This window comes from Colias eurytheme, chromosome 21, assembly GCF_061535395.1.
Source record: "Colias eurytheme isolate Ceu_HAF_F1 chromosome 21, ilColEury1 Martin Lab GWU primary, whole genome shotgun sequence".
In the NCBI taxonomy this organism is placed as follows: Eukaryota; Metazoa; Arthropoda; class Insecta; order Lepidoptera; family Pieridae; genus Colias; species Colias eurytheme.
The window spans coordinates 7,109,919-7,131,312 of NC_143000.1; the positions used below are offsets into that span (position 1 = coordinate 7,109,919).

The following is a 21,394-nucleotide window of genomic DNA, read 5'->3' on the forward strand; positions in this document are numbered from 1 at the left end:
GATAAACTGATAACAAATGCGGTTAAAAAACTAGATAGTAAAAAGGGCGCAGGCTTAGACGGGATTCCTGCTATATTTGTTAAAAAATGCGTAAACGGGCTTGCTGTTCCCTTAAAATTGATTTTTCAACGATCTTTGGATCAAGGTATCTACCCCAAACAATGGAAAGATGCACGTGTAATCCCCATTTTTAAAAAAGGTTCAAAAAATGAAATTACTAACTACAGGGGTATATCAATTTTAAATATTTTCGGTAAAATTATGGACAGTATAGTTAATGATTTTATGTATAGCTATTGTAAGCAATGTCTTCCTTCATCTCAGCATGGATTTTTTAAGTCTCGGAGTGTTAACACAAACCTTTCAGAATTGACTAACTATTTACTAACTAACATAAGTGACGGCGCTCAGATTGACGTCATTTATACCGATCTCGAAAAGGCTTTCGATAGAGTAGACCATAATGTTCTCGCCGGGAAACTAAATGCTGTAGGTATTAAGGGTAATCTTCATAGATGGGTAATATCTTATATTAGAAACCGTCGTCAGGCAGTAGTCATAGGAAGTCATAAATCTAACTTCATAAACGTCACCTCCGGAGTTCCACAAGGATCCCATATATCACCTTTACTCTTTAACATTTTCCTTTTCGATATAACACATTGTATTAAGAACTCAAATTGCTTACTGTATGCCGATGATAACAAAATTTTCCGTAAAGTAACTTGTACCGCCGATTGTAATCTACTCCAATCTGATCTAGATAATCTCGGAGAATATTTTAAAATTAATAACATCGGTGTAAACATTCAAAAATGCCAAACCATAAGCTTTTCTCGTAAACGTAACATTATTTTATTCGAATATAGTATCAATAATCAGTTAATTAATAGAACAACTTCAGTAAAGGATCTCGGCATCCTTCTGGACGATAAATGTTTCTTCGACGCCCATATTGAGTACATGTCCAGTAAAGCATACAAATCCCTTGGTTTCATCCTAAGAACAAGTCAACCTTTTAAAAACCCTCAGTGTTTAAAAATGCTTTATCATAGTTACGTCAGAAGCATAGTAGAATATGGAAGTATAATATGGCGACCATTTTTAAAAAAATATATAGACAAAATTGAAAAAATACAAAAGATATTTATGAAGCATCTTAGTTTTAAAGCAAAACATAACTTTAAGGACTACAAAGAATCCTGCATTTTCTTTAAAATGAATACTCTCGAAGACAGACGTACTCTTTCAGATATTATGTTTCTTTATGATCTCCTAAACAACAAACTAGACTGCCCCCAATTAACAGAAAATATATATTTTAACACCCCTCTAACTCGAACACGTAATACTCCTTTATTCTTTATACCACGTACAAAAAACCAATATATGAAGAACTCACTCTTTAATCGCCTGCCTTCGATATACAATCAAAAATTTTCTACTCTTGACATGTTTAACAGCCCTCGCAATCGTTTTAAAACCAATGTAATTAAAATATTATCTAACGTACCTAACACATTTTAATCATGCACACACACACATATATCCACACAAACATACCCAAACGCACGCACGCACTCACCCACACACACTACTCACCACTCTTTAATAAGTTACTGTTTTAAATATACATGTAAATGATAATAATTGTAAAACTCGTAATTGGCGTATTGTATCATAGATATAAGTAGAGTAAGTCAAACTGTAAGCTGTGTAGTTTTCAAAATAAATAAATAAATAAATAAATATAACTTCTATTGATATTATTTCCTAGGTTCATTATGCTGGAATTAATGATCTGGATGCCAAGAGGGCATATGGTATAATTCCATTCAGTGAAAACACAACTAAAGGTTATTATGGATTGGACTACAGTGGAGTGACCAAAAAGTATGTAAATAAATTAAGATATAATACGTTACTCCTTGAATCAAAGGAAGACCTAAAATACGACAATATAACATTACAAATTACTTTATAAACTTCAAAGATAACGAATTCTGTTCTTTTTTAAGCTGTAGAATGTTCTACAAGACCTTTTTAGAGACTTGTTGATTTCTCAATTAACATGTGAATTATAAATGTACTTTCATTGCAGTGGTACCAAAGTTATGGGCATGATCAATGGAGGTTCTGTGAGCAATGAAATTAAAGCTAATCCAAACCTCTTGTGGCCCGTACCAGAACATTGGACACTCGAAGATGCAGCAACCGTTCCTTTGGCCTACTGTATGGCACTTTACGTTTTGGTAAGTTATATTGTTATATTATTTAAGTTAAATTGTTATATTTCTTACACTAATTGAAAGAAGATAGAGCAATTTCGTTTATTCGTATTCGTTATTTCGCTATTATATCTGTATTTTTTTATTTTTGTATTTAAATGTATATTTTACTATTGAAGATGTAACAAACTTTTTTAAGCTATTGCATAGCTTCTATCGCGGGCCTTGAGCGCGGGGACCGAATCCAGAAATTCCGTAACGAAAAAACCTCACGCTCCCCACTCCGACGGGCACGGAGATGTGGCTTGAAGGCATAGCTTTACCGCGGCAGTCCCCGAGTGCCACACGTCTTTTTTTATTTTCTATCTAATTGATTTGAAATATATATATATATATATATATATGTATATGTTTCAAAATATTGGTTATTGCATTCATATAATATATTTTATTCTTGTTGTATCAGTTGCTTATTTGAATGGTTTGTTTACAGAATAAAATAAAATAATAAATAATAAATAAGCCATTTATTCGAAATCTCACTTATTATATACCTAATATACAATTTTGTTAGTAAGTAGTTGCTTAAAATTAAAGCAACTTTGGTTTTTTTGGTTACTTATAGTTAGTGTTAGTATTATCTAAGAGATTTCGACCCCTATTTGGGTAATGGCCTCCTCCATCCTTTTCCATAACTCTCTGTCCTTGCCTGTCTTTATCCAGTCTTTTCCTGAGACGTGTATTATATCATCAGCCCACCGTTTTAATGGTCGACCCACATTCCTTTTCCCCTTTGGTCCATTCCATCTTGTAGCTTCCATGGTCCACCTTCGGTCTTCATATCGTGAGATGTGCCCTGCCCATTTCCACTTTAGTGAGAGTGCGTGTCTGAGAGCATCGGTGAATCTAGTTCTTCGACGAATATTTTCGCTCTTAACTTTATTTATTTATTTATTTATTTATTTATTTATTTTATACTTTATTGCACACACATCAGAAAGTACAAATACAGAAAGAACATAAAATAGAGAAAGACATGTACAAACGGCGGCCTTATCGCTAGGTAGCGATCTCTTCCAGGCTACCGTATGTATTTGCGTAAGGAGAGATTTTGATTGAGGTGGGTGAGCAAAAAATAAGGCGTAAATGAACAAAATAAAATTAATATATCATATACAACGAATAAATATAATAATATATAACAAAATAAGGATAGGAAAGAAGATACGATAACAATAAAGAAGAGTGAAATAAGCTAGGTAAGAGAGAGATAATGTACCTTAAGTAGGTGCTTAAAACTTCTTAAGGTTTGTGCCTGACGCACTTCTAGTGGGAGTTCATTCCAAAGTTTGGCTGCACGAACTGCAAAGGAATTACCATAAAATTTGGTCTTCGAGACAGGGACACGCAGAAGAAGAGTTTTGGAAGAACGTGGGAAGGGAGAAGTGAAAAAATCAAACTGATCTTTGAGATAGTGAGGAGTTTTAGGATCAAAGAGGATGGAGAAAAGAAGATGTAGGATATGGGAGTTGCGGCGGAAGCGGATGGGAAGCCAGTTGAGCTTTTTGCGATAGTCCGACACATGGTCGAACTTGCGCAAACCAAAGATGAAACGAATGCAAAAATTTTGAAGGCGTTCAAGTCTATTCAACTGGACTTCCGAAAGATCAAGGAAAGAGGTGTCGGCGTAATCAAGGTGGGATAGGAGAGGGGAATGAGCTAGCATTATTTTGGTTGGGATAGGCAGAAAGTTGCGCAGGCGCCGAAGTGAGCCAGCAGAAGCAAACATCTTCCTACTAACTTCCTTCACATGGACATCCCACGACAGGGTCTGATCGATAAAAATACCCAAGTTTTTAACGTGGGTACTATATCCAATCTGTATGCCGTCCAACAAAACTTCCGGAAGAGTTGCCCAATCAATCCTTGAGAGAAATGACGCGCTGCCGATAATGATTGTCTGAGTTTTTGATGGGTTGAGTAATAGACCAAAACTCTTGCTCCAGTTTACAATGGTCGACAAATCATTGTTGACCTTGCTGATTGCTTTGGGCAAGTCTTCCAGAGTCGCTTGGGTGTAGATCTGGACATCGTCGGCATACATGTGGTAGAGAGAAGTTAAAGAGTGAGTTAAAGTATTAATGAAAATTGCAAAGAGAAGAGGGGACAAGACGCAACCTTGAGGCACGCCGGCATTGATATTGCGCCAGGACGATGAAATGTCATCGAGTGCAATTCGCTGCCGGCGCCCGTATAAATAACTACGAAACCAATCACACGCTAATGGCGATAAGTTAAGTGAACGTAACAAACCCAGCAGTAACTCGAAGTCAACAGAGCCAAAAGCATTGCTGAAGTCAAGTAGCGTAAGTACGGTGAGTTGTTTGTTGTCCATGCCAAGTCTAATGTCATCGGTGATTTTGGTGAGAGCAGTAGTCGTCCCATGACCAGGACGGAAACCGGATTGGAAAGGATTGAATAAATTATGTCTGTTAAGGAAAATACTGAATTGTTGATGCACTAATTTTTCAAGAACTTTTGACAGGAACGGTAAAATAGAAATTGGTCGGAAATCACTGTGGGAGGAGGGTTTGGACTTTTTAGGGAGAGGAATAACCTGAGCACTTTTCCAAGCAGAGGGAAAAGTACCCGAGGAGATGGAAAAGTTTAAAATATGAGTTACGATAGGAATGATGAGGTCAAGGATAGGGATGATCATGTTACGACTAATGCCGTCACTACCGACTGCATTAGACGATACTGACATTATGCTCTTCTTAACATCACCATTAGCGAATTGGCTCAGATGGAACGGGGGGAAATCAGGAATTGGTAAAGAAGAAATATATTGGAGAGAGTTTGATTTTGTGTTATTATCTAAAATAGGAGAAGAAGCGGTGAAATGCTGATTTAGAAGATCTATATTGATGTTATCAGGAAGGGGGTTACTAGGTTTATTACCAATTCCTATGGATTTTAAGAATTTCCAGATTTTACTGGAGTCGCCGTTCTCGACAGATGAGTGAATATGGCGTCGTTGTGCATCTCTACAACATGTATTGCAACGATTCCGAATCTTGACATACTTTTCCCTGTTCAAGTCATTGTTATTCGACTTAAGTTTGGCTTTAGCTTTCGCTTTTAAATTTAACAGTGACTTGAGGTCATCCGTGAGCCAGGGAGCAGGTAAATGTTTAAGTTTGACTGGTCTGAGGGGTGCGTGTTGGTCGTATAGCTGAGTCAGAAGTGAAGTAAACAAATCAACTTTCGAGTCCATTGTATCGGCAGATAATATAACAGACCAGTCAATCTTACCGGCATCACGGTGAAGACTTTCGATGTCTATCCCAGCAAAATTGCGTCGCATCACGAGTTTGGGTTTAGGTTTGGGAGATCGCAAATTGTAACAGAGGAAAATAAGGTCGTGATGAGAGAATGCACTAGCATCATACTGACCATATTTTAGGACGAGGTTAGGAGAGGAGACAAAGATTAGGTCGAGGAGAGAAGGAGAACAGTTTGGAATAGAGTGAGTAGGTTTTAAGGAGAGAGGATGAAGGTTGTTAGATTCAGTAATAGAAAGGAGAGTCTTGGCTCGGGAATCGTTTTTAAGGAGGCAGGTGTTAAAATCCCCCATAAGGATGGAATGCTCATAGATAGGAATAAATTTTGCGAGGATGGTTTCGAAGGAGTGGAAGTAATTAATGGAGAGGGAAGGACTATAAAACACACCCAAGAGGATTTTTTTATGGGATAAGGAAACTTCAATAATGAGATGTTCAGCAGCGTCAGGGGGAGGGGGTTGCGGCGATACGCTTACAATATTAAATGGAATGTGAGACCGTAGATAAATTGCGACGCCTCCCCCACCCCTCCCCGAGCGATCATTCCGTATTAAGTGGAAACCAGGAAGTGAGTAGGCAGAGGAAGGAAGGCAGGGTTTGAGCCAAGACTCGGAAATAAGGATAGCGTGGGCATTAATAGAGTCGAAGGAGGAGAGGAAATCAGGATAGTGTGCAGGCAAACTTTGGGCATTTATATGGATTACATTGAAACTTTTCAAGCTGGGAGGGAGACAAGAGGATAGGAAATTATTTAACGGAACAAAGGAAGAACTGCGAAAACTATCGTCACTACTATCGTCTTCGGAAGATAGAGACATATAGTTAAGATCACTTTATGTATTTTTTCATTTTTAATTTTTAATTTTATGCTCCTCTCCATCGCTGTTTGACTGCATTTTATTTTTTGTTTTATTTTATTTATGAATATCCAGGATTGGCAGCCATACAACAAACAGGGTAATAGGCATGTATCATATATAGTCTTTTTCATGTGTAAGTTGTAGTTCCCTTTTAAGATTTCTCTCAGTGCCCAGAATTTTTTCCAAGTTGCGTTGATTCTTCTTGTTACTTCTTCTTCATTACTTGTCGTTTTAAATGAGATTTGCTTTCCCAAGTAGATGTAATCACTGACATATTCTATATTGTTCCCTTTTATAGCTATTGGACGTTCATGATTGTTGGTTAATATCTTGGTTTTGTTTACATTCATTTCTAGTCCGATTTTAGAGCTTTCGTAGTCCAGTGATCTCATCATCTCTTCAAGGTCTTTGGCAGTTTCAGCAAGTATGGCAATATCATCAGCGAATCTCAGATGGCTTAAATAATGTCCGTTTATATACACACCTTTGCTTTTCCAGTCTAGTTTTTGAAAAATACTTTCAAGTACTGCAATAAACAGTTTCGGAGAAATAGGATCTCCCTGTCTCACTCCACGTTCGATTTTTATTTCGTCACCCCTAGTTTCTAATTTTACTCTACTCGTGCAATTTGTGTATATATATTTCAAGTTTATTGTTTACAGAATATTAAAGGTAAATTCGCTCCCGGCATCAAAGTTTTAATTCACTCTGGTACCGGTGCTTTAGGACAGGCTGCTATATCCATATGTTTAGCTTACGATTGTGAGGTATATACAACAGTGAGCGATTGTAGCAAGAAACGCTTCCTCAAAAAGTTGTTCCCAAAACTAAAAGGTACTTTACATTTTTAAATAGCTATAAAATAGTGGAACCATATTCCTAAGATTAGCCTCCGTACTATGATGTCTTAAAGCAGTATTATTTTCAGTGTGGAAAAATTACACTGATATTATACATATAGTAGGGTGGAGTGATAATGTATGAAAGAAATTTTTCTTTGTTTTTTTCAAAAGGCATAGCGACAGAAAGGTGCCTTTTAATAAGTGAATTCAGCACACAAAATATTGTTCACCTGTCTTGATGTTTTGAGGTGCCCCAACCTAATTGAAAATTAGAAAAATATGATTTTTTCGCAAACTTTGATTTTTTTTTTTAATCACAGTATGTTTTTGGCCTTCAAGTCTATTATATAACAAACTTCTTTGTGATACACTAAATAATAGCCTGATTAGTTGTTTTAACCTATTTCATTAATGAAAATGATATTATAGAAGAATGAAAATATCAGAAATAAGTAATTATTTAGTACTAGCTGCGCTTGCGGTTGCCTCGAGGTTTCACCCGCGTGGCTCCGCTCCTGTTAATCTAAGCGTAATGATATACAGCATATAGCCTTCCTCGATAAATGGGCTATCTAACACCGAAAGAACTTTTTAAATCGGACCAGTAGTTCTTGAGATTAGCGAGTTCAAACAAACAATATCTTCAGCTTTATAATATTAGTATAGATTATAATATTATTAGGCATTAGCAGTCGTGATACTGATGCTCTTGCCATTATAAAATCATTTTGTTTCCTTTCTCATTAAACTGCACTTGAAGCTTATGTCACCAATTTGATAATAATATGCTTTACGGCCTGGGCAAATTATAGAAAATCTTTGATATTCTGAAACGTAGTCAAACCGCTTTTCACGATGTTTTTTAAGGTTTCTTCAGATAAATTAGAAGTCAGAGGCTCAGTTTTCTTACATTCTTGCCACATGGCTGGCAGAAAACTGAGCCTTTGACAGATTATACCAACTTAACTATGTAGTTAAGTTGGTATAATCTTTTGAGCAAGTACAAGAGAATTAAAAAAAAATGCATTTGCAACTTCAAATATCAAATAACCTTTGGTACTGAGTGACAAAATACTTCAGTTATCTTTTCTTGTTCTTTTTTGTTAGTTTGTCGGTCTTGATAAGGTTTTAATAAGCGTCTATATTCATCGAATATGGTGTGTCGAATAAGTTGTAGTACTCTATTAAAGCTAATAGTGGGAAGCGATGCTTTTCGCCACACATCAAACATTTCCGTAGCTAATCTTTCGGATAAAGAATGAATTTTGTTATTTTATCAGGTTTAAATTCATATCTAATAAATAAGTAATAGTTTCTTAGCATCAGTATAAGTTGGTAATTGAGACACTGGGTACTTCTCTGGCAAACAAAATACAGGACAACATGTCGTTTGTCGTATTTTGACTTCCAACACTTTACTGTAACAAAGCGAAATTATAGATAGAACTCACATCAAAAATATTAAATTATGATCTTAATTGTATTTACGTGTAAAATATAATTAAGAAATATTACTAACATTAGTGTTATTTCCTTAACGGCACTGTTCAAAATCAACGTTTCCTACAATAAGAGTCGGCGCCAACGGGCCACCGACCAGAGCCACTGGTAGCCAGCGATAGCCACTTTTTTATATATTGAAATATTGTGTATTCTGTGTCTTCCCGTTGGCAACCAACGAGATAACACAGAATCTGATTTAGCGTTAATTTGTCAAAATTAAACTTTAATGATTTTCGACGAAATTTTTTGAATTTCTGAAAGTTCATGATGTTGGGGGCACCTGCAAAGTATAATTTTGCATGTGTATTTATGAGCAATAATGACATCTTTTTACAGGTATGCCGAAACGAAAATGAAAAAAAATATTTTTCACTCCACCCTATTATATAGGTCGTCTAGCGTCATCACTTTCCTAAACTGTAAACAATAATGCTATAAGAAATCATGGTTTATCAGATATCAAATTAATATAGACGATAAAATGAACTGTTATTTGAAAAATTATCTCTTGTATTTGCAGAAGAAAACATCGGAAATTCGAGAGATATTGCATTTGGAGATATGGTTCTCTCAAGTACTAAAGGAACAGGCTGCGACATAGTTCTCGGCAGCCTCAAGGGTGAACTGAAAAATGTAAAGTATATTAATTGATATTTTATTTTATCCCATTAACAATGATTGGCTTAGGCAGCGTTACCCCCGCGGCTTGGCTCGCGAGAAGTATAGAAGTTGTACATAATGAATTTTCGATGAGGCAATATGTGCAAGTGCAAAAAAGGGTATTTTCATCTGCATTTTCGTTACGGCGCTTACGGAACTTTCTTCCGATCTCTACCAAAATTACATTGGCTCAATCTCTTCTCCTTCCTCTCATCGATTTTTCTGACTCCTGCTATCCTGATATTTATGAATATCAACTGGACACCCTTGAGGAGCTTCAAGATTTCTACATAAGATTCATTTACGGTTTACGCAAGTTTGACCATGTTTCAGAGTTCAGGAAAAGGTTAAACTGGCTTCCTATTCGTTATCGCCGGGACTCACGTGCTTCATCTCTTATACTGTATACTATTTAGCCCTAAGACTCTGCCGTACTTAAAAGATAATTTCATTTATTTAAGTTCTAATCATTCTATCTCTCTTCGATCTACTAATCTGTTATTATTAAGTACTCCTATCCGTAGTTCTAACTTTTTTAACAATTCCTACACAGTGCGCGCTATTCAGCTGTGGAAAGCGTTACCTGAAAATATTAGACGTGCACAATCCCTCTCCTCCTTTAAAACGCTACTTAAAGATTATTACCTATCCCAACAGTATCTTCTCCAATTTTCTGTTACTATTCCTCTTTTTTTTACTTTTTCCTTACTTTCCTGTATGCCTTCTGAAGCCAATCATTGTTTTATTCATTTGAGTTTTATTTTTTTTATTTAGTATGTGTATGTATATATATATATATATATATATATATATATATATATATATATATATATATATATATATCGTTCGTTCGTACCGTTCGTTACTACAAGAACTATTGTATAACACAAAAGTAATGAACAGTGAATTAATTTTTCACCTTACGCCGATGTGAATGTAGCGAAATGGCCAAGCCACATATTTTGACTAAGGTGTAGAGTTTGTGAAGTTAGGCCTTGTAGAGTTAAGGCGTGTAGTGTTAGAAGCTTGGCTCTACATGAGATCTGATAACTTTTTTACAGTGCGAGTAAAATGGGCTCGTCTTGGCAACATTTTACATGAAAATGTTTTTGGTGGGATATATTTAATATTATATGTATTTGTAGTATTGTATCTATGATATTGTATTTGTTTATTTTTATGTAGGTGTATGTTTATATAAATATATTTATTTTTAGTTGTTTTTGCATTAATACTTTGTTTGTATTTTTGCACTATCCCATAATCTTCTTGCATTTCCTCTCCCGCCAGGTTGCCTGGTAGAGATTGCTGTTTAGCCATAAGGCCGCCTTTTGGACAAATTATGCTTTTGTATTACTACTTCTTTTTGCATACTATCGTTTTCTCATATTTTGTTTAATAAAGAATCATAAATAAATAAATAAATAAATAAATATGCAAGTTTACGACTTCAGATATGAGCAGATAATCAGAAAAAAAAGTATTTTTAACGGTTAGACATCGTTTTGGGGCCTATAAAAATCCATATTGCATAGGAAAAAAATAATGATGTACCTACAGAAATGCTTTGGCTATAATACGTAAAGGTAATATTATTGTAGTCTATTAATATTTGCAGGCAACTTTGAAATGCTGTGGACGATGTGGTGTAACAATTGATACAAGTTTTATACGCAGCCGTGAGGATTATAACTTTGGAATACACTGCCTTACAAATGACAGAACATTTAAAATAATTAATTTCTCATCAATATTTGAACCTGGAAAGGAACTTGTAAGAAAGGTATGTACTGTGCATGGTAATAAAAGTAGAAGGATCTATGTTACAGTTATTTTAAAATCATACATAGACTATGTATGATTTTAAAATAACTGCTTTCTGCATAAAATATACATCATCACTACATAGTATAAAACAAAGTCGCTTTCTCTGTCCCTATGTCCCTTTTTATGCTTAAATCTTTGAAACTACGCAACGGATTTTGATGTTGTTTTTTTAATAGATAGAGTGATTCAAGAGGAAGGTTTATATGTATAATAACATCCATTAAATAGTGGAGAAGTACTGTTATTTTTGAGGTTTCTAATGTGATGTCGTAAATAATTACATTTTTTCCGCTTACATTGCAAACGCAGGCTGAACCCTACCTACGAGTTTTATCAAAATAATGTACTAAGTATTGTACACATTGAAAAGGTCTACAGAAAAGTCCGTGATGGTATATGTCTATCTCTTATGGATAACCCACATTAACTTTTTTTTGTCATTTACTTTTTACGACAAAATATAATGGCTAATTTTCGAAGCGATTTTAACCAATACAGCATTAATCCTTAAGTCTTAACCAATGAAATACCTTGAATACATTGTTCATTTAATATAGATCAGCTATATGGCCCTTTACACCGTATGATTTAAGTGAATATTTTCGAAGATATTACAGATTTAAAAATTGCGGGACGTTGCCATTGCACCCGTGCGAAGCCGGGGCGGGTCGCTAGTATTGTATATTTATTAAGAGGGGTTAGGCGGTCAGCGAAAATTCAGCTATTCGCGCCTTAGGTAAGGGGTGAGGGGGTCCGCATTTAGTATGGAATCAATATGCTCGAAACTAAAAATCGTTAGCGCACATTTTTATGAAAAAGTGAATGAAAATATTTAGTATTTTCTAAATCTAAAACAGTCACGAAATCGAGAAGGTAAATACCTATGTATTTGTGATTTTATACGAATTATTATCGTAAAATACGGTTGTAATGAGTATTTATATGAATGATATTTTAGAGGTAACTTCAGGATTTTTTTTATCGAGCAAAATTTTTCCAATCGTGTTTCGGAAACAGTCCTCCCATCACACATACGTTCTGTAATACATATTAGAAATTTCAGTGCGTAAAAACTTCAATATTTTCAATTATAGCTCATAGATAACAGTCCATTTTGCAGTTTTCACCTACTAAGGGCCCTTAAATACTTGTTCCCTTGATGAGAATCTCGATTACCCACAACTTTCTACTTGTCTGGATAATCCAATGATTATTAGTTGCGATTATCATTGATACGGCTAATTATGAAGTTTTAACGAGAAAAAAAATATAGATGCCATTTATTCTGATTTCAAGGCGTCGAAAATCTTTTAAAACAATAACTGCAAGGGAATATTTATGATATTCAAATTCATGATTGTTTCAGCAACTTCAATTGCAATTAAGTGAAGGTATAGCTAAAGGCTACGTGCGACCTCTGACTCGTGTAGTATACAGTCCCAACGAGGTACTGAGAGCATTCAATTTGGTGGCAACTAGCAAACATCGCGGTCGAGTGCTGATCGATATGAAACAGGACATTTGTATGGAAAAAGCAAGGTAAAAATCCATAAGTTAACTAAGAAGAAAGAATAAAGAAAGATAAACATTTATTTTATCACACATAACAATGATTTAAAATAATAGGAAGAAAGGAAAACAAAAACAACTTTTTTTGTTAGGGTATAATAATATATAAATTTTACCTTAAAATAAAATTTGTATTATGTTTCCTAAGACGTCCGTAGTCCATTATGAGAGAGTACATCGCCTTTTTCCCCGTGAAGTCGCTAGATGGTGCTAGTTTTAAGCCCGTCACGTGGTACCGCCGCCAGCGCCGCGAGTGGTGGGAGACAAAACTCACCACAGTCCCAGCAAGCCACCAGAAATATTCTCATTGTTCGTCTCATAAATGATACGGAATGAATGGTGCAAAAATAACACCAGGAAGACCTTATCTGGACTACGGACGTCTTAGGAAACATAATACAAATTTTATTTTAAGGTAAAATTTATATATTATGTGTTCCGTTTGACGTCCGTAGTCCATTATGAGAGAGTTGTTTGATATCTCCTGGTGGCTTGATAAATAAGATGCAACAATGTGATAGAGTAATGCCCCAAAAAGCTTATATACATCCTATAAACAAAGTATATAATGTATAAAATCATGACTTTGATAATTATTGAAAATTTGTCTCAATACCATGCATAAAATACATCCATAAATATACTACAAGTATATCTTGTCAACATTTTAATCAGTATAATATGCACTTAAACCTGAGTAGGCTGAAAAATCTCGATTGTGATTACTAATGACTTCTATTTTGATTAGTATTAGATACACTACGACAATAATATAATAATAATTCCACCCTGTGGCGGAAAGACGGGGGTTCGAATCCCACCTTGTGATCGAATTTATTATATTCTTTAAAAATTTGTAAGTAAATAATAATGTTTATAAACATATCTAGATATAACTAGATATTTGTCCAAATAGATTGATGATGCTACTATAACTATGTAACATTACCCAGATTTCAAACTCGACTCTAAAAGAGCTCACTTTACCCTGCCACCTATGATAGCCGCTGTAGCTGGTCTCACCGGATGCTGTGTAGTAATAAACAGATTAGTCAGAGAACCTCTTATGGATTGGAAAATGCGCTTGAAACTGGATTCATATTTACATAATATGTGACAATAATTTAGCTAACTTGCGGAATGCGAGGTAAACGCGTCTTCACTCTCGACCCATTGTTTGAATTGCAATGTAAACAGGAATAAATAGAGAACACGTCCAAAAGCTAATAACAGTATAATAGTAGCTGCGCGTTAATAAATGCAAACAATTTTTTATTAATTTTATAAATCACATAGTTAAATAATTATTTTTAGCATGCTGATTTATTTTAAAAATATCTCGATAAGAGTTTTTGAATAACCTTCCTTGCCTTCCGGATTTGTAATTTTGAAAGATTTGTTCTAGCTAAGGTAATGTCTGCTTAAATGATCAGATGAAATTTTAATATAATTTTATTTAAATACAAACCGACTGATTTTATGTATAAGAATAGTGTACTAAACCGTCAGTTATACATAATTTAGCTAAGTATTTAGCATCCTTTTATAGCCTGGTCAGTGGCCACCAGCAGTCTATGTATGTTTATTTTTTTTTAAGCTGTCCATCAAGGTGTACAACAGGTTGACCTATTCAAAATGAGCCATACTTTCAGCTGTAGGTTCTGTATTTGCTTTGGAGCTGAACCTGTGCGTGTTTGTCAGTGAACGATTGAGAGGACTTATCCTGATAGTAGCACGCCTCTTGAGGTCTGGGTGCAAAGAGGGTTTCTTCCACTTGGGTACTATTATAATGAACTCGAGGCAATAGAGCCGGTTGTTTAAGACTGTCTTACTTGAAATAACCTGTGATTAAAATTTATTTATAGAATTCCCCTCTGAATGGAAATGTTTGTGTCGACTGTTCGAGCACGTTGTAGTAGGAGCCGGTGCAATTGCGCGAGAATTCGGCTTCCTAGCTGTACAGCCCTAGAAGGTTGTGAAGTGTTCAAACGTTCAAACTAATAACTCTTGTCAAAGAGATTTCGTTCTACCTTTGAATGAAATTTTTTCTTACTACCTCGACAGTCAAGATTAGGAAAGCTATTACTGCAAACATTTCAATGGCACTGGGTCCAAGGTCCTTTCATTCACTGCCAAGACTATCCTGTGAATTGGGTACGGCTGGTAGATATTATACTTGTTTTTTCACTTACTTGCTTTTAAAAGATGTTTTTGAACTAGATCTTTAACAAGAGCGGCAGTTCATTCTTCTCCGGAGGAAGACAAAGGTTTCAAAGTTGATAAGCCCAAAGAGGCGTTCCTGTAGCGCTGTGGCGTGTGTCAGTACATCCTTCCCCGGAGGGTAATATAATTTAAAGAGAAAAAACTGAACTTTCTACTTCAATCTCCAAAGTTCGTATAAAATTATTATTTAAATTTAAATTATGTATACACCACTAGTTTTTAATCAGTACAAAAAATTTTACAGGGTGTTAAGTATCTTTAACCATACTTGTGTAAGAAATAATTAAAAACACTAACAAACAGAAATGTCCCAAAATTGTCCACATAAATATGTAAAAATTGTTAAACCTATAATTTAATCAATGACCCACACTAGGTATTGTGTTGTAATTTTCTAGCGTACGATTTCGAGTAGGTCCGCCGATCCGCAGATCCATTGATAAATTCCGGCAAACTCGCGTCGAAGCTCCGATTCCTCACCCCGCCACCCCTTTCCCTCTGCGGCCTGCGCCCGCGTCGCACCCCAACGGCCCCCCGCCCCAACGCGACAAACAGTGCCAAATTGTTAGCGGAAGTGAAAACTTGCTTTTTTTCGTCGCGTTTGTTTACGTTCTTCCCGGTACGATGTCATATCAATTCACATCACGGGATTATGTACTTATGCTTCGTGCGGTCTTTTTGAGTGGAGAAAATGCGAGTGCAGCAGTACGTATGTACAGATAAGAAGTACCCGAGTCCCGAATGCTCGATCGCCAAATGTACGAACTGTGGTAAATTAAGCATTTACGATGATATTTTCACTCATGCTGACGTCAATGATTGCGGAAGATGCTTGATTTTTTTTGTGTGCTTAGCTGAAAGATAGGCCAATTCAGTATGGTAACATTTACTATCGTTAGATCTTTGAATGGAATAAAAAAAATAATTAAATGGCAAGAAAGATAAAATTACCCAGTATGTTCACCACTTCAAGGGCCCGTAAAAAAATAAAATCACATAAAAAAAATTTTCCGTTTGACTTTTAAAAACTTGCTCTATCTATCAGATAGCTACCCTGAAAATTTCATTTTATTATTCAGAAGGCTTCAATCGAAAAATTTAAATCTAAATGTGGTAAGTGCAAAAATTGAATTAACATGATGATCATTAAAACCAATAAATAGGTGTTTAATTACCAGAAATTTTTAAAATAACCCCGCTGTTGCTCAATGCAAGTGCGACATCACCGTAAAAAGTTGTCTTTTAAATGTCTGAATGCCCTTTTATCATTTTTAATGGTTTCTTCTGTTACTATGAATTTCCGGGTTATTTCGTCTAAATTGTGGCATTCTCTCAAGTAGCCGAAGTCTTTTTAATATTCCCATTGAAACAAATCAATGGGGTTTAGGTCGAGGGACCGTGGAGGCCAGGCTTTAAGGCAGGCTTCACCGGCGCATGCGCAGGCTGCAACGACCAATCCATCTTTCAGGGTATCTTGGCCCTTTAGCCTGGCCTGCACGGTCCCCGGACATAAACCCTATTGATTATTTTCCGTGGGGATACTACAAAGACGAGAGACTGCCACAATTTGGACGAAATAACCCGGAAATTCATAGTAGCAGAAGAAACCATTAAAAATGATAAAAGGGCATTCAGACATTTAAAAGACTACTTTTTACGGTGATGTCGCACTTGCATTGAGCAACAGCGGGGTTATTTTAAAAATTTCTGGTAATTAAACACCTATTTATTGATTTTAATGATCATCATGTTAATTCAATTTTTGCACTTACCACATTTAGATTCAAATTTTTCGATTGAAGCCTTCTGAATAATAAAATGAAATTTTCAGGGTAGCTATCTGATAGATAGAGCAAGTTTTTAAAAGTCAAACGGAAAACTTTTTTTATGTGATTTTATTTTTTTACGGGCCCTTGAAGTGGTGAACATACTGGGTAATTTTATCTTTCTTGCCATTTAATTATTTTTTTTTTTTATTCCATTCAAAGATCTAACGATAGTAAATGTTACCATACTGAATTGGCCTATCTTTCAGCTTAGCACACAAAAAAAATCAAGCATCTTCCGCAATCATTGACGTCAGCATGAGTGAAAATATCATCGTACTCGGCGATAGGTGAAAAATTGAAAAAATCGTCACAACTCCGAAAATACGAAAAATCGCATAACATACATGGGGGTGATTCGGATAGCCCTCTAGGTCCTCTACCTCTCAGCTTCCGTTCATCACTACTTTTTGGTACACCCTGTATATAAAAATGAATCGCAAAATGTGTTGGTAAGCGCATAACTCGAGAACGGCTGAACCGATTTCGATAATTCTTTTTTTATTATATTCCTTGAAGTACGAGGATGGTTTTTATGTAGAGAAAACGTAAACATGTACCACGGGCGAAGCCGGGGCGGACCGCTAGTAATAGATATTATGCGTGCGTTATTTGCGCCAAAAGGGGATGCTATGAGGCATAATTCCTCAGCACTGATTTTCGGTGACACTGTACAACAAAAGATAGTTATAATTAGTAGTATTTATTTAATTACTAATTCCAAAATCTTTCCGGATTTATTGGAAGATCATAATTGCGACTGATAATTGACAATTACGTTTCAGATTAAATTGCTCTCCAAATAATGCTCACATAGTGTTATCGGACAGTGATGTACTAGCAATGCAACTTGTTAACCGACTTGTCGACCGAGGAGTCCGCAACTTGAACCTTATTTACGAAGGTCGATCTGAAAGCTTGCTATTTAAAATAAGGTAAAAAGTACTATTTGATTTTTATCGTGATCAATTTTGAATATAGTGTTTTTTATATTATAGTTTTTGTTCTATTATTTGAATTTGAATGGGTATTGAAGTTTCTTAGTTTTATTCTGTGGTTTTATTGTTATTCATATAAGAACTCTATGAACACTTTTTCACTATCAGAATGTGGCGAAAAACGGGAGTTGAGGTGAAAATACAAGAAAAAGAAGATATTGCCGACAAAAATATAATTCTTAATATTCTACAAGACGATAAAAAGAATAACATTGAAGGAGTATATGCCATACTTACGAATGATAACAAATTTGACAAAGTAAATGAATTTTTGGAAGATTTGGATTCACAAACGAGAGTATTATGTACTCAGCTAAGGTATATTACATTTTTTTTTACGCTTTTTCATAAATATTATGAAAATAATGAAAATATTAAAGGAAACGCTACAATTTTTATATTACCTATTTCAGGTATTTTGCTATCATAAACAACGAAAATGTGATTGGCGAACAGGTAACATTATTGAGGGCAAAACATGGTTATCCTGCTACTCTCATTCGACTTCCGTCGCTATTAAAGGTATTTGTGTGGCCTTAACGTTATATTTTTATTGGTGCTAACATAATTATAACAAAGTTATATATACATTATAACCCAATTATTTACTCGACATTTAATTTTTTAATTTTTTGACTACTTTTTTATATTGTATTGGGTAATATATATATTTTATGAGTATAAACTCATAAAATATTTATGTTCTAAACGATCATTATATAATTTTATTTATCCATACAAAGAAGATTAATAAATCTCTTACTAACTAAATTTGCTATCAGAATGAACTCAACGATGGCCAGCATCAAATGTCAATAAGAAGTGCTATTGATGCAGTTGAAGAAGCTTTGATATCTCAAGAAGCAGTCAGCAAAGCACAACTTGTACCAGCAGATAACAAATCTTTGATTGACGACGTTGCTAAATGGGCTGGTAGGTTCAATTTATTTCCATCCATAGCAGTCATAAACCTACTGCAGCCTACTTCATACCACTACTATTTCTACACGTCATACATCTCTCACTAGAAGACTTTAAATGTAAAATGTGTCAAAATATTTACAATTTTCTATTCATTAACTAAAATTTGAATAAAAGTGAAAACGAAAATACCTAGAGAATTCTTATTTGCAATATTATTAAATCCGATTACTTAAGCACTTATTAAACAGGCAAACCATTAAACATACAGTAAAAATAGGAAAAATTAACAAAATTTAAATTTATATTTTCAGGAGTTAAACTTCCAGTAGAAATAGATGAGAACCTTACTCTGTCAGATTTAGGCATGGATGTAGACCGAGCACAGGCCGTGCAAGCTGGTTTGAAAAATGAGTACAATATATCCTACCGTGAAGACGAAATATCCGATCTAACAATACAAAGGTATATTTACCATACTCTTAACGATTTTAAATTTAACCTAGAAAAGTTTTATTCCTTACAAAATGACTTTATATGTCTACTTTCAACAATAAAATAATAATCGACTCAAAATAATTATTAAAACAACTAAGCACAACCAAAACGACCGTTACGCCCGAGAGCCCAACGGAAAGTGTGTCAAATCCGCTGTTCAGCTCATTTTTATAAACACCCACTCGGTTCGGGTTGCCAGTTGGGAATTAATTTATAACACGGCCGTTCCTGACAGTGCGGCGTCCTCGACCGCAGCATGACTTCTACCACTAGCAAGTAACATCAGATCCATCCAACCTGCTGGCTTCATCCCTTGAAATCTACTCAACATCGCCTTAGCGCTGTCTCAGGAACATAAAGGAAACTTGTTAGCAATCAACCTAGTTTCGCGTTATAGTCTGAAGCGTATATGTTATGCAGGGGAACGAAAAATGACCTTCATCTCTATTTTACCATTACCAGTGCCATGGACGCAAGCGTGCACTCAAGCGGCCATAGACAAGGTGTATTAAAAAGCAAATACTTATTACAGAATTAGATACCTTCAGACTTAACACGAATATAGATAAAACTCAAAATGTAATACACCGTCGTAACGACAGTGGCTCCAAGTGCTCTCATAAGCGACAACCTTTTGTACGTTCCCTAGTGGTCTATAAACAATAGCACCACAAACTTTCAAAACAGAGACCCATACCCATGTATGTCCTCTAGTGGTCTATAAACAATAGCACCACAAACTTTCAAAACAGAGAGACCCATACCTTTTGTACGTTCTCTAGTGGTCTATAAACAATAGCACCACAAACTTTCAAAACAGAGAGACCCATACCCATGTATGTCCTCTAGTGGTCTATAAACAATAGCACCACAAACTTTCAAAACAGAGAGACCCATACCCATGTATGTCCTCTAGTGGTCTATAAACAATAGCACCACAAACTTTCAAAACAGAGACCCATACCCTCGTATGTTCTCTAAGTGGTCTATAAACAATAGCACCACAAACACAAAGTCTTCGACAGCAGCGGTGAGAGGCTACCGTCGTTCCTCGTTCACGCAGGCATCCCGGCGCCGTAGATTGGTTGCAAGCAGCCCGGAAGCCCGTTGTCAGCAACTGCAGCGGCGCAGTGGATGTACAGCGCACGTGCCATTGCCAGCGCACAGCACATCGTACCACTGGGAACCCTTGTTGCCTCCTTCAACACGTAGCATGTTGAGAACTGTCCCGTAGCACCTGTTATTATCATAGCAACTAGTTATTTTCTTAACAACTTTGCTTCCCCGACTCGGCCTAACCTGACCATTAGGGTGGATCGTAATTTTTTTTTTTGGAATTTCGAAATGGAACTATTGCCAAAAGTTGTCAGATATGATTACATTTAAAACTGTATATTTAAATTTCTTGATATATTTATGGAAATACTGCCCCAAGCCCTCTGATATTTTGAGAAAATACACTTTTTAGACAATATTTAGATGTTTGATGGAGATGAATAAATCAGTAAATTTTCAATAAAAATTACTTTTATTAGCTTAGAAACTATCCGTATTATCATAATTATAAAAACACGGATCTTAATTATGGAAAATTATAACTGTGTATCGACAAAAAAAATTGCAAGAAATAAAAAAATCAATGTGTTTTGTAATCTTTTTTTGTTTCAAAAACAGGCATAATTTTACGTGATAGAAGGCGGGTTCGTATGAATCCATCCCTTCTTATTGGACCACACACTGCAGCAGAGGCTTCTGTTACTATTTTAACACACCTCTCTGTAGCTTGGGTGTGACAAGGGTACTTTTTTAGAAGAGGTATTATAAAATGATCAATTTTTTCAGGCGTCTCAATGCACTCGAGTATTATGCTTGTGCTTATGTTTTTTTTAAAATTGGAGGCTCCGTGACGACCATATCATTCCAAATGACGATGTCAATGTAGTCAACAGCATTGAAATTTAATTGAGGAACCTTAAATTCTCTCACGCCCCTAACTGCTGAATCACGTGCCTTAAGGATTTTACGCAGTGCCAAAACTCTTATATTTTTTCTTTCGTCAGCCAACATAGCCAACAAAATATTCTCTGTATGACCA

General features: G+C 35.4%; 1 protein-coding gene across 1 annotated transcript in view; it reads left to right on the plus strand.

Moving 5' to 3' along the window:
• LOC149899251 (fatty acid synthase-like) overlaps window positions 1-21,394 on the plus strand; it is a 53,323-nt gene that overhangs the window by 27,228 nt on the left and 4,701 nt on the right. The window contains exons 25-35 of the mRNA XM_090114207.1: window positions 1,778-1,893; window positions 2,102-2,252; window positions 7,095-7,266; window positions 9,298-9,410; window positions 11,056-11,220; window positions 12,631-12,803; window positions 17,668-17,817; window positions 17,989-18,198; window positions 18,294-18,402; window positions 18,663-18,813; window positions 19,116-19,266. Coding sequence (XP_089970333.1) covers window positions 1,778-1,893; window positions 2,102-2,252; window positions 7,095-7,266; window positions 9,298-9,410; window positions 11,056-11,220; window positions 12,631-12,803; window positions 17,668-17,817; window positions 17,989-18,198; window positions 18,294-18,402; window positions 18,663-18,813; window positions 19,116-19,266 — 1,661 coding nt within the window. The remainder of the gene's footprint in view (window positions 1-1,777; window positions 1,894-2,101; window positions 2,253-7,094; window positions 7,267-9,297; window positions 9,411-11,055; window positions 11,221-12,630; window positions 12,804-17,667; window positions 17,818-17,988; window positions 18,199-18,293; window positions 18,403-18,662; window positions 18,814-19,115; window positions 19,267-21,394) is intronic.